Source organism: Macaca nemestrina, chromosome 2 (genome assembly GCF_043159975.1).
Source record: "Macaca nemestrina isolate mMacNem1 chromosome 2, mMacNem.hap1, whole genome shotgun sequence".
In the NCBI taxonomy this organism is placed as follows: Eukaryota; Metazoa; Chordata; class Mammalia; order Primates; family Cercopithecidae; genus Macaca; species Macaca nemestrina.
The window spans coordinates 113,983,733-113,997,962 of NC_092126.1; the positions used below are offsets into that span (position 1 = coordinate 113,983,733).

The window sequence follows — 14,230 nt, forward strand, 5'->3', positions numbered from 1 at the left end:
GGGTGAAGCCATAGCTCACATAAAATCTGTGGTCTGAGGGGGAGATGGTACGCCAGCTTCAGGGGTCCTAGTCTAAGAGGAGAGGCGGCCAGACCCTTCTTGATGCAGAGGATGAGTTTTCAGGGCCTAGTCTCTTGCTTTCCCCCTAGAAGGCTCCAGACCTGCTCCCTCGTTTCCCCTGAGTGGCTCCTCTACCACTTAGCAACGGAGACAATTTACATAATGCATCGAGTGTGAGAGCAATAATGGCTGGGGAAGCAGGGTGCCCGTTAGTGGCTCCTTGGAGGGAAAATACCTGCTCCCACACCACTGCCTCCTCCTCTAGCAAACTGGGCTGTGAGGCTGCAGGAAAGCAGGTGCCTTTAAGTGCTTGGCTGCTGCCAAGAAGGGCCCAGAAAAGATGTGCCAGCCCTGGGACTGGGGCTGGAGCAACCTCAGGACAGAGATGCACACGGGAGGAAATTTCCAAAGCACCTGTTCCACCCAGCTGTACTCCTGGAGTCCATACCCCTGCTGGGCCTAGGCCCTGCATCCTGATCCTTTCCGGAGAAGGAGGCCACTCCAGCAGGCAGGACGCTGTAGTCGGGAGGCTGGGAGCCAGGCTGCAGCTGCCCAGGAGGTGGCCACGTTCGATCACAAAGGCAGCGATGGAAGGGGTAGAATACATACAAATTACTGGCACGGTAATTGCTTTTTATATAAATGTTCTTTTCAAAAGTTTTCCCCGGTGTGAAAGTCCCTCTTTAAAAGGAAAAATTCACTGTACACCAATTTATCCCACACCAGTAGATGGAGCATAATGAAGGCTCCTCTGTCAGCACCTGATCAAGAGGCAAGTGGTGCCACTTGACCCAGCTTCTGGGTCTCCCTGCATGATGATGTGGTGCAGTGGCAGGGCCAGGGGTCTTTGAGGGGCAGCAGGCCTGCCTGCCAGGAGTCAGCATCAAACCCAGACTCTAAGACTCAGGTACAAGTTCAACAGATCCTATCAGTGTCCCAGGAGCTGTGCTCAAATGATGAACATGAAACAGGGGCAGCTGCAATCACAGCAATTCATGCTGATGGGGAGATGCATGGGGCCATGGGAGCTGGGGAGCATGGGGGACCCTCACTTTCTAGGGTCAGGTGAAGGGAGGTGTTAAGAAGGCTTCTGGGGGATGAGGCCTCCCTGGCCTGCCTGCAAGGCATGCAGAAGAAACTGGATTGTGACAAGCATCTAGAGGTTGTAAGTGGGAGTGGCTTGTCTTATACTGTAGAAAGCTCCCTGGTGGACATTAGCTCTCCTCTAAGCCCAAAGGAACCAAGACAGGTCCCTCTGCCTTTGGAAGGTAACTCTTCAGTGGATCAAAGTGTACTGGAGAATCATCTGACCATGCCTGCAAACTCTGGAGGATGCCCCACTTCCCCAGGAGGCCCCGGACCTGGAAACGAGGCTCTGGCTCCTTGCTCCTTACCAGCCACAGCTCTCTCATCTGTGAAATGGGGACAAGGTCTTAGGTGGCCTCACCATCAGCCTCTGTGGGCACTGGATTAGGGATGAGAACTGCCCTGCACAAGGCCTGTGATCTCCACAGTAGGCATGTTTGGTCCAGCCCCATCCCAGGGTGCACCCCCAACCACCTGGCAGCCTGCCCCCATGTAGGGATGCTGAGCAGTGTCAGGCAGAGTGAGTGGGGGGATGCTCACCATGCATGTGGGAAGTGTGTGTGTGTGTGTGCGCGCGTGTATGTGTGTGTGCTCCTCCCCCACAACTGAGATTTCTCAGCTTTGCTAATTAATCAGCTAAGCAGTTCTCGCCTGCTCGGGTGACAGCTCTTCACACTTGCCTCCTTACAGTCCCACCCTACCCTAATGTGTGTCTGCTCATACTTCCACAGGCAGCACTCAGAACCGCGCATTTGTGCACACACACGCACATGCTCACCTTCTATGACCACTCCCATCTATGGACACACAAACGCTCACATGTTACTTACAGCACTGACACACACAGGTTCACTTGTTCTCTTCTCCATGTGCAAGCATGTGTGCTCACATTCCCCATGCAGCACCACGCATCTCTCATGCACCATGATCAGCCCATGTTCCATCTCACATGAGCCTCAGCAGGTCAGAAACTGTGTCTACAGTGGATCACAGGACCAAGAATCGCCAGGACTAGCTGCCTTCCCAGTCTGACCGCCTGCGTTCAGGTGGACTCCCGGAGAGCCTGGGCATCACTCTGCCTTCTGGCCATGGTCTCTGTACCCCATATGATGGGAACACTGGATTGGGGCTGCCAGAGATTCCTGGCAACTCCCATCTTCTGTCTGTACCTGAAAGATGCAAAAGCTGAAGGCAGCAGCGAGTATCAGACACCACTGGCCTCAGCATTGATCTGGAGGGATTCCTGGAGGAGGGGAGCTGTGGGCTGGGTTTAAAGCTGGGGAGAGGCCTGTAAAGGGGTGAGGGGAGTGAGGAGAGTGGCAAGTGGACTTGAAGAAGCTGAGTGGTCTAGTGAGAGTGAAGGGGAGGACACCCAAAGGCGTGAGAAAGGCTCCTTGCTACCCCGGCCTGGTGCCACACACCTGGGCCAAGCCTTCAAGTCACTCTAGGAATGGCCAGCCTCCCTGGCTCCAGACCAGTATCTGGGTAGCCAGCACATTCTCACATCCAGCTCCTCTCCACTGCTGCTGGGCCCTCCATACCCTTATAAAGGGTAATCCAGGGATCATCTATGTGGGGCTGAGTCCTGGCAGATGCCCCATGCCTGCCACATCTCCTAGGGCATCTGGCATCAAGGCTCAGTCAACCCTGATGCACTAATCTCAGTTTCTCCATGGGGGTGGATGGTTCCCAAGGCCGAATGGGACAGAATCAGAGCCCGGATCTGTCCCTTTTCAGTCCTCAGAGGCCTACTGCTTTGCTTCTGCATCTACTGAATAGTTACTAGCTGGGCACCTCATCTGTGTCAGCCTTGTGGACACCTATGGACATGTGTACCCTGCAGGCATGTGTCCACACCTGCCCACCTGTGTGTGTGCAGAGCCTGCCTCTCCATCCAGACAGCACACCCTTGCATACTGAGATCAGGTCCTCAAGCTCCGATGGTCAGTCACTTGGTTCCCTGCTTCAGGAGAACCCAAAGACAGACAAGGAGGGGGTCTGCTCAGGAGCCAACCCTTGCTTCAGTCTCCCCCCACCTCCAAGGAGCAGGCCAGCTTCTGTTCAGAACTGTCGGGTCCCAAGGAGACAGATATAAGAAAGAGAAAAGGTTTATGGCTCCGTAACTTTCTCCAAACATAAAATCTCCGCTTACAAGGTGAGGGCAGCCACACTCAAGAGAAGGTGGAGGGAGGTCATGCTGAGCCTCCATCTCCTGTCTGGTTGTGGGGAATGCTGCTCCTGCCGCCCCTGGGGCTGGCTGTGGTTTGTCAGAACCAATTACTTCTCTGCCTCCGCCAAGTGCTTGGGGCTTCACGAATCTGAGGCAAGTGTCCCCGTGGCTGCCACTGATCCAGCAATGGAAGGGAGTGAAGGATGGGGGAGGAATGCAGATTGGGTCAACTGTCCCTGGGGGGGCCGAGCATGAAACCCATTCAGCCCTCTGTCCCCAACCCCCATCTCCCACCCTCGAACATGCAGACCAGCCTCCGGCTCTGGACATGGCAGCCCTATCCCTTTTCAGAGACGGATGCAGAGTCCAGTTGGGGTGACAGCAGACCCTGTCTACTCTTCAACAAGATGCAAGGGCTGGCCGCGCGATGGCTCACGCCTATAATCCCAGCACTTTGGAAGGCCGAGGTGGGTGGATCACGAGGTCAGGAAACTGAGACCATCCTGGCAGCACAGTGGAACCCCATCTCTACTAAAAATACAAAAAATTAGCCAGGCGTGGTGGCGGGCGCCTGTAGTCCCAGCTACTCAGGAGGCTGAGGCAGGAGAATGGCGTGAACCCAGGAGCAGAGCTTGCAGTGAGCCGAGATCGCGTCACTGCACTCCAGCCTGGATGACAGAACGAGACTCCATCTCAAAAAAAAAAAAAAAAAAAAAAGATAGATGCAAGGGCTGAGTTCGAGCTGACCCTCCGCTGTCCCGCTATAAGGCCAGCCTCCCTAGGGACCTCTGAAGAGAACCAGCAAGTTCATCAGAATACTGTGTGTGTGCGTGTGTGTGCGCATGTGTGTGTGTGTGTGTGTGTGTGTGTGTGTGTGTGTGTGTGTGTGTGCAGGGCTTTAGAAAAGTTTCACAGACAAACTTTGCTGATCCCCAAGATGGAAGGATTGAGCAGCCCTCACTTCAGGGAAGGGCCCTGCAGCAAAGCCAAGGGTTAGCGACTAAAATCTTCCAGGCAGAGCAGTGCTGTCTGCCTAGGGAGGTTCTGCTCATGGCCACTGAGATTGTCTCCTCCTTAAACTGAGGGACAGAGAACCCAGACAGAGAAACTTCCAGAGATCCTGAGAGATTCCACCCTCAAGAACCCCCAATCCTCATCTCTGGCCTCAGCCACGCTATTTTCTTATCCACTAACTTCCCCATTCCCAACGCCAACATCTAGGCACAGGTCAGAGTTGGGTGGCTTTGTATGACCCCCTACTCCATTCCATCCCCTTCTCTCTCTTTTTCTTTTTTTAAATTTTTTTTTTTGAGACAGAATCTTACTCTGCTGCCCAGGGTTGGAGTGCAGTGGAGTGATCTCAGCTCACTGCAACCTCCACCTCCCAGGTTCAAGCAATTTTCCTGTCTCAGCATCCCAAGTATCTGGGATTACAAGCACACACCACCATGCCTAGCTAGTTTTTCTATGTTTAGTAGAGATGCGGTTTTGCTATGTTGGCCAGGCTGGTCTGGAACTCCTGGCCTCAAGTCACCTGCCCGTCTCAGCCTCCCAAAGTGCTGGGATTACAGGCATGAGCCACCACACCCACCTGTCCATCCCCTTCTTTAAGCCCATGGGGCCTGAGAAACAAGGTGTCAACTTGTTGACTGATTGTAGAAACTGACTCACAGTTTTCCAGGGTATAGGGGCCCTTCCTTTTGCCTCCACCCATCTCCTCCCCAACAGCGTCTCTGCAGCTAGCTCCCTGGATTTCCAGCCAAAGAAATCACCTACCCTTCCCTGGTCCACAGGCCCTGTTTTTTCAAGCTCTGCCCCAGCTTGGTGGCCTTTGTGCCTCTCTTAGGGAGATGTCCCTAAAAGGTGTCATGATCAGCAGAGATGAGGGGACCAGTTTCTAAACCCCTGGGCTGAACCAAGCAGAAAGGACACCTTGAGCACGTGAACTTTTCTAAACTGTGATCAACCTCTGGAAGGGCAGGAAATTGACAGTGGTTGTGGGGGTGGGGGTGGGACAAAGGCACCCCACACTTATGCAGGGCTGTCTGCAGCCATTCCTTGCTCCTGCTCCCCTGAGATCTTCAGGTACCCCGTGAGACAGTACTTCTTGGATCCCCATTTCCCAGGTGAGGGAACCAAGGCTCAGAGAGGCAGGACAACATGTCTCAGGTCCCACAGTGGCTGCCCTTCCTGTCTGCTTCATCCTTTCACCACCTCCCACCATCCAGCTGCTGCCCCTGGCACAGGCCCTAGGTTCAAATCCAAATCCAGCTTGGCCTCAGCTGTGGGACCACAGGCAAGTTCTACCTTCAGAAGGTACAGCTTTTCCTGCCGCTTCTCTCCCACTCCAAGCTGTTCCCATCCCCTGGGAACTGATCTTGGAAGTGCCCTCTGTGACCTGTTGGCACAAGCTGGAAGCTGAAGGCCCCTCTCCATGACTGCACCACCAGCTGATCCGACCCAGAGATGCTGCCCCCACAGACCTGCCCCTCTGCACCCATGGCCTCCACAGAAACCTGGGGGGCAACTCCCTGCTGAGGCTGCTCAGAATCCCAGAAGCCTCAGAGCAGGGTTCCCTGCCCCAGCCCTGCCCTGCCAGGACTGTAGGAGCCAGGGGCCCACATGCAGCCAGGCCTCTCTGGGGCCTTCCAGTCACTGCATCTCCACCTTCTCTAGGCTGTTCTGACACAATACCCTCATTCCAGGGGGCAGGAAGAAAGGAAGCCTGGCGGGGAACAAGGGACTGAGAAGGGGACCCATACCTGGCCCAGCCTCAGCAGCCCTGGGGGAGCCACTGGGGTGGGGGAGGCTCCAGGTGGCTGGTGCCACAGAAGGGGTGGCCAATATGACCCAGGGTCCCTGGGGCAGGCATCCCAGGACAGTTCCCCTGCCCACACAGCCCCTCTCTGATGAGGGTATGTGGAAGGATAGGGGAGACCTAAGCCAGTCAGCTGGCCCAGGCCAGATGCCTGCCATGGATGAAATGGTTTTAGAAAAGCTTCTCAAAAATGGAATTTTCTCCTGCCAGCAACAACAGAGTGTGTGTGTATATGGGGGGAGGAGGCAGCGGGGAGGTCAGGATGGCAACAGCCACTCCCCATCCAATCCTGTGTCTCCCCACACAGTGCTCAGGAGAGAACACTCCCAGACTTTACAGTGTGCGGGGAAGGGGGGTACCAGAAGAGGCTGCCCCCAGGTCAGGGCCTGGGAAAGAAAGAGGTAGAGAGCAGGCTGGGTTGGGGGGACACAGAGGGGGTCTAGGCAGGGCTTTGGTCAGGTTCCTGTGTATCTGCCTCTCTCTACCCAATTACGCTCGAGCAGCGGCCTTACCACGTCTCACCCTTCCTCCCAGGAGCCCCCCCTTTAGCCCCACGCATCCCCACTGGGTGCCAAGCAAGAGGACCATATGGAGGGAATAATAAGACAATTAACTTTCCATTAAAGAATAATATATGTGCGTTTTTAGGGAGGCAAGTGACAACAATCCCTATCCAGCGGCATATTTCACACCCGCGCTTCCCCATCGCCCCCCACCCTGATGCGCCCCACATCCCCATCATCTACAGCAGGAGACGAGGGCGCCGCTGGGCCTCACCAGGAGGTGGCTGGGTAGAGGGGTGGAGGCTGCGTGATGAGCAAATGCAGAGCCCGGAGATGCTGGCTCCGAGGCTGCAGGAGCCCTGCAGAGGGGCTGTGCCGTGCTGGCCACCCCTCACCTGACTCTCGGTGCGTCAGTGCGACAGCCTGTGCCATTGGGGAACCTGGCCAAGTAGCTGCATGCCTGTCTCCAGGGGGCACATGTTAACCACAGTGCTCTGGTGAAAGGACCTTCTGTGGGGTCTAGGGGGAACAGCTTCTTGTGCTCCTCCTGCCTGGCCCTCTGGGCGCCCCTCCCCACCAGCTTCCTTCTTCCTCTTCTGCTCCAGCCCCTCTAAGGTTCTGAGATTCCCTGGCACTTGTGGGCACTGCTAACCCCACTTGGGATGCCCAGATGCCCAGAGGGCACCCGCCCAGGGTGTACCCTCCCTAGATGGGAACAGAGTGCAGCCTCAGTCAGCACCCCCAGAATCAGTGTGTGAGTGTGCATGTATTTCAGAAGTTGGTGGTGCCAGCCGAGGAGGAGGATGGAAGGGGACAGGGGGAGGCCTGCCTCAAAGGCACCTGCAGAGGGACCCTGTCCCACCTACCTGAGCCCCTCGGGAAAGGGGCCCTAGACATGGCCAGATTTTGGTCCATGCTGGGAGCCAGCTCCAGATGTGGTACTCCACAAATATTAATTACACATTCCTGGGAAGTGCTGAGCAGACAGGGCACAGAGATGGCGGGGGCAGACAAGATGGAGTAGCTGGAGTAAGGCTGTGCTGCTGTCACTGGTTGGAAAATGCCATTCCTGGCCACCCACAAGAAGTGGAGACACACAGACACCATTGACCTGAATCACCATGACTGTCCAGAGAAGCACAGAAGTGGGGAGGGGAAAAAAAGACTCAGGTTGGGGATTTCCAAGTCCTGGGGTCCCATTCTCTATGAATGCAGGCTCAGCAGTCCGGGGGAGTGGCGGCCCCAGGTAGCTCCTCTGCTAGACAGCTCCCCTGCCACCACTCAGGACTGGCCTGTCAAGGATCCACTATGAGATTGGCTGGTGGAGACAGCAGCCAGGGTGTCGGTTTCCCCATTTGTATGATAGGATCACAGGAATAACTAGCAGCATATAGCTGGGGTAAGGCCATCATGGGGTTGAGGCAGGCAGGACATGGGTCACGCTGTACACCATTCCTGCCCTGACTGGCAGGCAAGCTATGAGTGGTTGATGAGGACTGGGAAAGGCTTCCATGGGTCCAGAATTGGCTTGAGTCTTCCCAAAGGGTAGCCTGTGGCCTCCAAACATGGCTGTCCTGGGTTCTTGCTCCTAGCCCAGCCCTGGCCAGGCAGCTCTAGCCTCAGCCCTAACCCCAGGCAGAGGAGCTTCTCTCCTTCTGCAGAGATCCTCCAAGGAAAGTGTCTCTCTGAGGTCAGGAATGCATCCCGGGCTGGCATGCCTCAGGAGCCAACTGATTCTTCATCATGTCTGACTATAATCTCTCCTGCTTTGCTTTCCCACCAGGTTCCCAGCATTGCTCCCCCTGGACCCTAGATACCTAGCCAGAAGAGGGTAGGTTCCTGGCTGTACCTATCAGAGTGACCTGGGCTTCAGAGAGGGGAGACCTGTCCCAGCTCCACATCCTCCCCACCCCCATTCCCCATGCACCCCCAGGCAACTGATGAATTATTCATCCTGATCAACCTCATTATGTAAATGAGCTCAGAGCCCATGCATATGCTCTCTGTTCTCCCCGCAGGATGGGACAATATGGTGCTGAAGGGGGAGAGTGGAAAAGAGGCTCCAGAGACCTTGCTCGGGCCCTAGGGGCTCTGCAGGGGGAGATCACAGTAGGGTCTATACTTTCATGGTCTATTCAGGGCAAGAGTGGGCCACAGGCTGGGGCAGTTGGGCTGGGGAACCCAAGAGGATGCGACTCAGGGTGTCTGGCCAAGCGTGGGGGTGGGGACAACACGTGAGCACCAGGCCACAAGCAGAGCTCCAGCTATGCCCTAGCTGTGATGTTAGATGAGGAAATGAGATGGGGTCTTCACAGGGAGTGCCCACCATGCCACAGAAGTATGCCACAGTTTCAACCTGCAAATGGGCCAGTCTGTACCCAGCCGTGCCTCCACGGGGTTTATGGTGAGGTCAGGAGAAGGAAAGTGCCAAGGCAAGGAAAACATTCCCAAACGCTACTGCCTGCAGTTTCTGCACTCTGCAGCTGCCAGCCCTCGTGGCTCCAAGCTACTGGGGGTGGGTCAGCCTCTAGGATGGGGGCACGCAGGCTGGGCAGCCTTTGAGGGGAAGAAGGCCAAGGGGCCCGGATGCCAGATCACCCCAGCTGTTTGGGGGCAACTCAGAATCAGCTCAAGGAGGGCTGAGGAGGAGCAGCCCCAGTGGCGGCCGAGGCTGTCAGCTTGGCAAAGCTGGTGCCAGGGTCTGCAGCAGTATCACAGCTGGGTCAGGGCTTTGCTCCAAGCATCCTCCTGACCTATCAGGGCCAGGCATGGGCTGGGCACACGGACTGTCTTCGTGTGCATTTGGAGAGCAATGGTGGCTCAGTCGGGGTCAGGGGTGAGTTGTGGAGCGCTAGGGAGCCAACCGGTTGGCTCCTCCTGCTCCCACAGGGTTGCCCTCTTCCTCTAGAACTCTATGCCTCAACCCCCAACTCCCACACCCACCTCACCAGAGTGCCCTGTGCCAAGAAACAGCCCCAGAGCTGTCGGAAGTAAGAGGCTGAAGAAGCAGACAAGGAAAACTAGAGCAGGACAGAGAGCCACTGGAGAGCTGGCAGCCATCGGCAGGCAGAGGCACTCCACCAGAGTGCCAGGAGGAGCCGGGGACGCTAGGTCAGCACTTCTCTGCCTGCCTGCCTGCCATGCTGAGCATGGCCCCACTCTGGCCCAGCTCCCTATTGCCCCAGGCTCATCTTGTCCACCCTACCACGAAGGGAAGTGGAGCCAGAGCCGGAGCTGCACTTTGGAACAGGAGTCAGGAGCACTGGGTCCATGCCCCAGCTCTGCTACAAGCCAGCAGCATGACCACCTTGGTGACTGCTGGGCGGGAGAGGGTCGGGGAGACATGCTCACTGATGAAAGTGTCTGGAATCTCTCAAGTCCTATCAGAAAGGAAGGGAAATGATCCTGGGAGTGAAAATGATCAATGAGGGAAACTCAAATTTGATTTCCAAAAAAGGGGCGTATCTGTATCACCCTGTCCATTGCTGTTTTCACCACTTCATCCTCCAGTCAGACTTCCCAGTCGTGTCACAGGTCAAGAATGAGGATCAGAGAGGATCCAGCGCTCACCCAGGGGCACATGATGGTATGCTGAGCTGGGATTCCATCTCTGGTTCTCACAATCCAGCAAGGTCACTGGTCCAGACAGACCTTAGGCATGACATATGAACATTATTTTCTCATTGCCAGATATTCAGAGCCTGAGTTGCCCGTAAGTATAAAATAAACAACAACCTCAAGCTAAAGGTTTGAGTCATGAAGGATTATTGACTAGAGGAGTACAGTTAACTCCTGATGTGGTGTATAGTTTATGTCCCGATATGAAACTTGGAAAGGTGCTGGATGCACACATCAGGGAGCTATCATCCCTTCATTAGCCCACACAGCTATCCTTGGCAGTGGCTACTTGGAGCCTGGTTAGTGCTGGGTGCTATTCCTGAGCCTAAATTGACTCCTGTTCCGGAACAGCTTTTCCTACAGCACTTTCTCTGGAAAGCTCTGCCGGCCTCCAAGTGTGGCTGAGTCATTGAGAGTTCACAGGAAGAGAGTGTGATGGAGGCTGCTGAGATCCAAGTCCAGCAACCAGGAAAGGGGTGTTTAGTGTTGCTGGGTCACTGGCAGGGAGGACACAGACCTCCAGACCTGGACTCTCCCTCCCCATGGCATTGCCACATCCTTAGCCACCCCTGACCAGCCCCAGCCTGGGCCAGAGGTCCTACGTTCACACCCAATGTCAACACACTGGCTGCCACCCCCACTTCCTGGGCACCAGCTATAAGCTAAGTGTGAGGAAGGGATTGAGGACAAGCCCCATGGTCCCCACTCCACCGAGGTTACATCTGCTGACCTTGGCCCTGACCAGCAGGGACAACAGGAACACAGTGGATATATAATCCCCAAACCCTGGACCTGGACTCCTGACTGGACCAGCAACAGTAGGTCAGCTTACTCTGCTGTTCCCAGGCAACTCTCAGTGGGAGACCCCCATTTAATCCCCTGCTCAGTTCTGGTCAGTACCTCCTGGCCCAAGCCCCTGACAACAAGATCCTCAAAGACCACACGTACCCTGGGAGTCGCAGCTCCATCACTCCATGAGCTCGGCCCTCCCAGCCTCTGCATCTCCACATAGAGAGCAATGGCTCAGGAGCCTGGGGCCTGACAGCAGCACATTTTGCAGCTTCTGGGGGTGACGGATGGCCTGCTCTTCACATCACTATTTCAAACATTAACATAATCTCCCAGGATGGATGTGGTGGCTGGTGCCTAATCAATCACCCCTCCCGCACCTTGATCCCTCATCCCGCTAGGCATGGGATTTCCACTGTCTCCTGCTACAGCGCCTCAAGCACTGCTTTCAGGCTGGTGCGGACCAGCCATCCCATTGTTTCCTGGATTCCTTCAGCTCCTGTTCACCCCTGCGTCCACTGACCCCTCCTGGGCCTGGGCTCCCACACTAGGTGTGCCTCAGACACAGACCTCTCCCTCCTGAAAGCCCAAAAAGCTCCAAATCCCTTTCAGCAACAGGGTCATCGTCCAAGCCAGGTGGTGGCTCTGATCATTGCCTCAGGAAGAGCAGGCCAGGCCCCAGAGGAGCGCTGCCCATCCAGTCATGTCCCCACCTGCCCCCATGGGCCCATCAGGTCTCACCACACCAGGACCTCCATTAAACCAAATCTTTCTCACTCCTTATTTCGGAAGCTTTCCCCCTTCCCTTGGAAGAGGGTCCCTGAAGAGACAGCAAATGGCACCAGGCTCACCTCACGGAGCTGCTGGACACCTCCAAAAATCCGCATCACGCCGTCAACCTCCTGCTCCAGACGCCGGGCCCAGTGCTGCATCCTGCGTGCAGAGAGAGGACAGAGGTGTCAGGAGGGCCCGCCCAGAGCTGGCACAGCCCCGCCCCAGCCACCCGGGGGCACCAGGGGCAGCCATCCACTCACACCCCAATTTTCACTAGAGGAGGACCCACAGCAAGGAGCCAGCAAGTGCCTGCGATTCCCCTTTGAAGTCCAGACCCAGTGGCCCAGGTGCTCCTCATGCACTGTGGGGCGGCAGGGAGGAGAGAGGACTGCATTGTGGATGTGCTGAAGGAGCTCAGCAGCTCGGAGAAGCCTGCAGTGAGGCTACTTTTCACTGTGAAGAGCCAGCCCTTGATGTAGCTGCTCTGAACATGGGGACTTCTGGACACCACAGAGGAGGGGGACATGACAGAGCCTCAGGGAGTGAGGTCTGCTGGATCTTGGAGCCTCCTGTTTCCAAGGCCAGGTGGGGCCTAGGGAAGGGGAGGGAACACTGCTGTCACCAAGTCATTGTGTAACTGGGCAGGTCCCTGCCCCTGAAGGTCTCACCTGAGCAGTGGACGTGGAGAGTTCCAGATTGGGCAGCCCTTGCCTACCCAACACCCTGATAGACAGACGCTTACCCGAGGCTCATTGCCGATGTCCAGCAGGAACCACCCACTCATGAGTCCACTGCAGACCATCCTGCCCCACAATCCACCTGAGCCACATCCTGAGCAGGTCTCCCTCACACTGGTACCACCCTGGGATTGTTTTAACCCATTTGCATCTCAGCTTCCTTCTCCGGAACACGGGGATAATTTGGGGCCACCTCTCAGGGTCTTATAAAAACACATGAGAATAGGTAAGTCAAGGGTGCTTGCTGCACAGGGATCTTTGTGAGTGGACAGGATGGACAGTTGGTCACATGGCCCTCTATTCTCAGACCCACAGCCTGGAAGAGGGAAGGAGTCTGGGGCAAGGCCTCGCCTGGGTTCAGATGTGTGACCTACACCCTTAAGCAGAGCCAGATCAGGCCAGCAAAACCACACTAGACCTTGCCAGCGGCCAGCCAGAGAGAACCACACAGACCCATGCCCTCATGCATCTGAAAAGGTATCTCAACTTCCCCATCCCACTTGACACACTCCCATTTTACAGACCAAGGCCTTTCCAGGAAAGGCGCACAAAAAAATTACCATGAAGATTTAAATAAGCCATGGGTCAAACACAGCCCACAGGGTACAGTAGGGGCAGGGTGATGTCAGCTCCCCAGCCTCTGGAGGTACCCCGGGAGCCATGGGGTCCAGAAGATTGCATCTGGCCCCAACTCCCTGGGCCTGCTGCCTCCTCCAGTGCTGTTCTGGCTCCATGGGTCAGAGGAGCCCAAGCCTCTACCTGGCCTCCTGCCCCGCCTCCCCCACTCAAGCCTGTGACTAGGGGGCTGGGCCCATGCCACTGTATGTGCCTGGGTCGGTTGGCATGGGAACTCAGAGCAGGAGGCAGGCAGATCACTAATTGCAATTTGCCAAGCTGAATGTCAGGACCATGATGGAAAAAAAAATCAACATCAAAAGAAAGAGGTATTAGCTTCGGCTTGTTGCTGGCTGAGCCACAGCCAGATTCCCTCCTCCGCTCCCCACCACAGGGGAGAATCTAACCCTGAATGCGGGAGGAGGCCAGGCTGCAGGCTGAGCTAAGAAGGGCAAGCAGGCCTCAGCTGCCAGCCTGGGGGGGGCAAAGGGCAGCAGAAAATTGACAGCCTGCGTGATCCCTGGCACCTGTCCACCAGGCACTCATCTCTTGGGCCTGGCTATAGGTGGACAACATAGCGGATAGCTCCTTCGTGCTTCTGCGATGGAGCCCTGGGGGTTAACGTTGGGATGAGCTATCACAGTCAGCCAGGCAGGGGGCAGACAAATGGGCAGAGTGAGGATCTGATCCCCGAAGGGAACCATTAGCCCTGCCCTGGCCCTGACCCTGACCTCAGCCACTCACTGGTATAGAGGACAAAATGCCAGTCAATCCTTCCTGGGACTTATATGTGCATGGGCATCCACTACATATAAGGTGCAGTGCCAGCATATCACCTACTTTCTTGCTTCAGTCCTCGTAAAGAAGCAAACATTATCATCCCACCTTACAGATAAGGAAACTGAGGCATAGAGGGTTCAACTGAACTGCCCAAGGTCACCTATCCAGGAATTAGTGAACACAGGACTTGCCCCAGAAGTGTGCTGGAGTCACAAGAGCTGACTCACAAAAGCTGATTCTGTGCACCTCTTCCCAACTCTGCATTCGGTACCGTCACCTG

General features: G+C 55.9%; 1 protein-coding gene across 4 annotated transcripts in view; it reads right to left on the reverse strand.

Annotated features, from left to right (window-relative positions):
* The window catches only part of LOC105480493 (calcium voltage-gated channel auxiliary subunit alpha2delta 2), a 140,697-nt gene that overhangs the window by 101,661 nt on the left and 24,806 nt on the right, over window positions 1-14,230 (reverse strand). For all 4 annotated transcript variants that reach the window (XM_011739465.3, XM_011739462.3, XM_011739463.3 and 1 more), the window contains exon 2: window positions 11,896-11,977. In XM_011739465.3, the coding sequence (XP_011737767.1) occupies window positions 11,896-11,977 (82 nt within the window). The remainder of the gene's footprint in view (window positions 1-11,895; window positions 11,978-14,230) is intronic.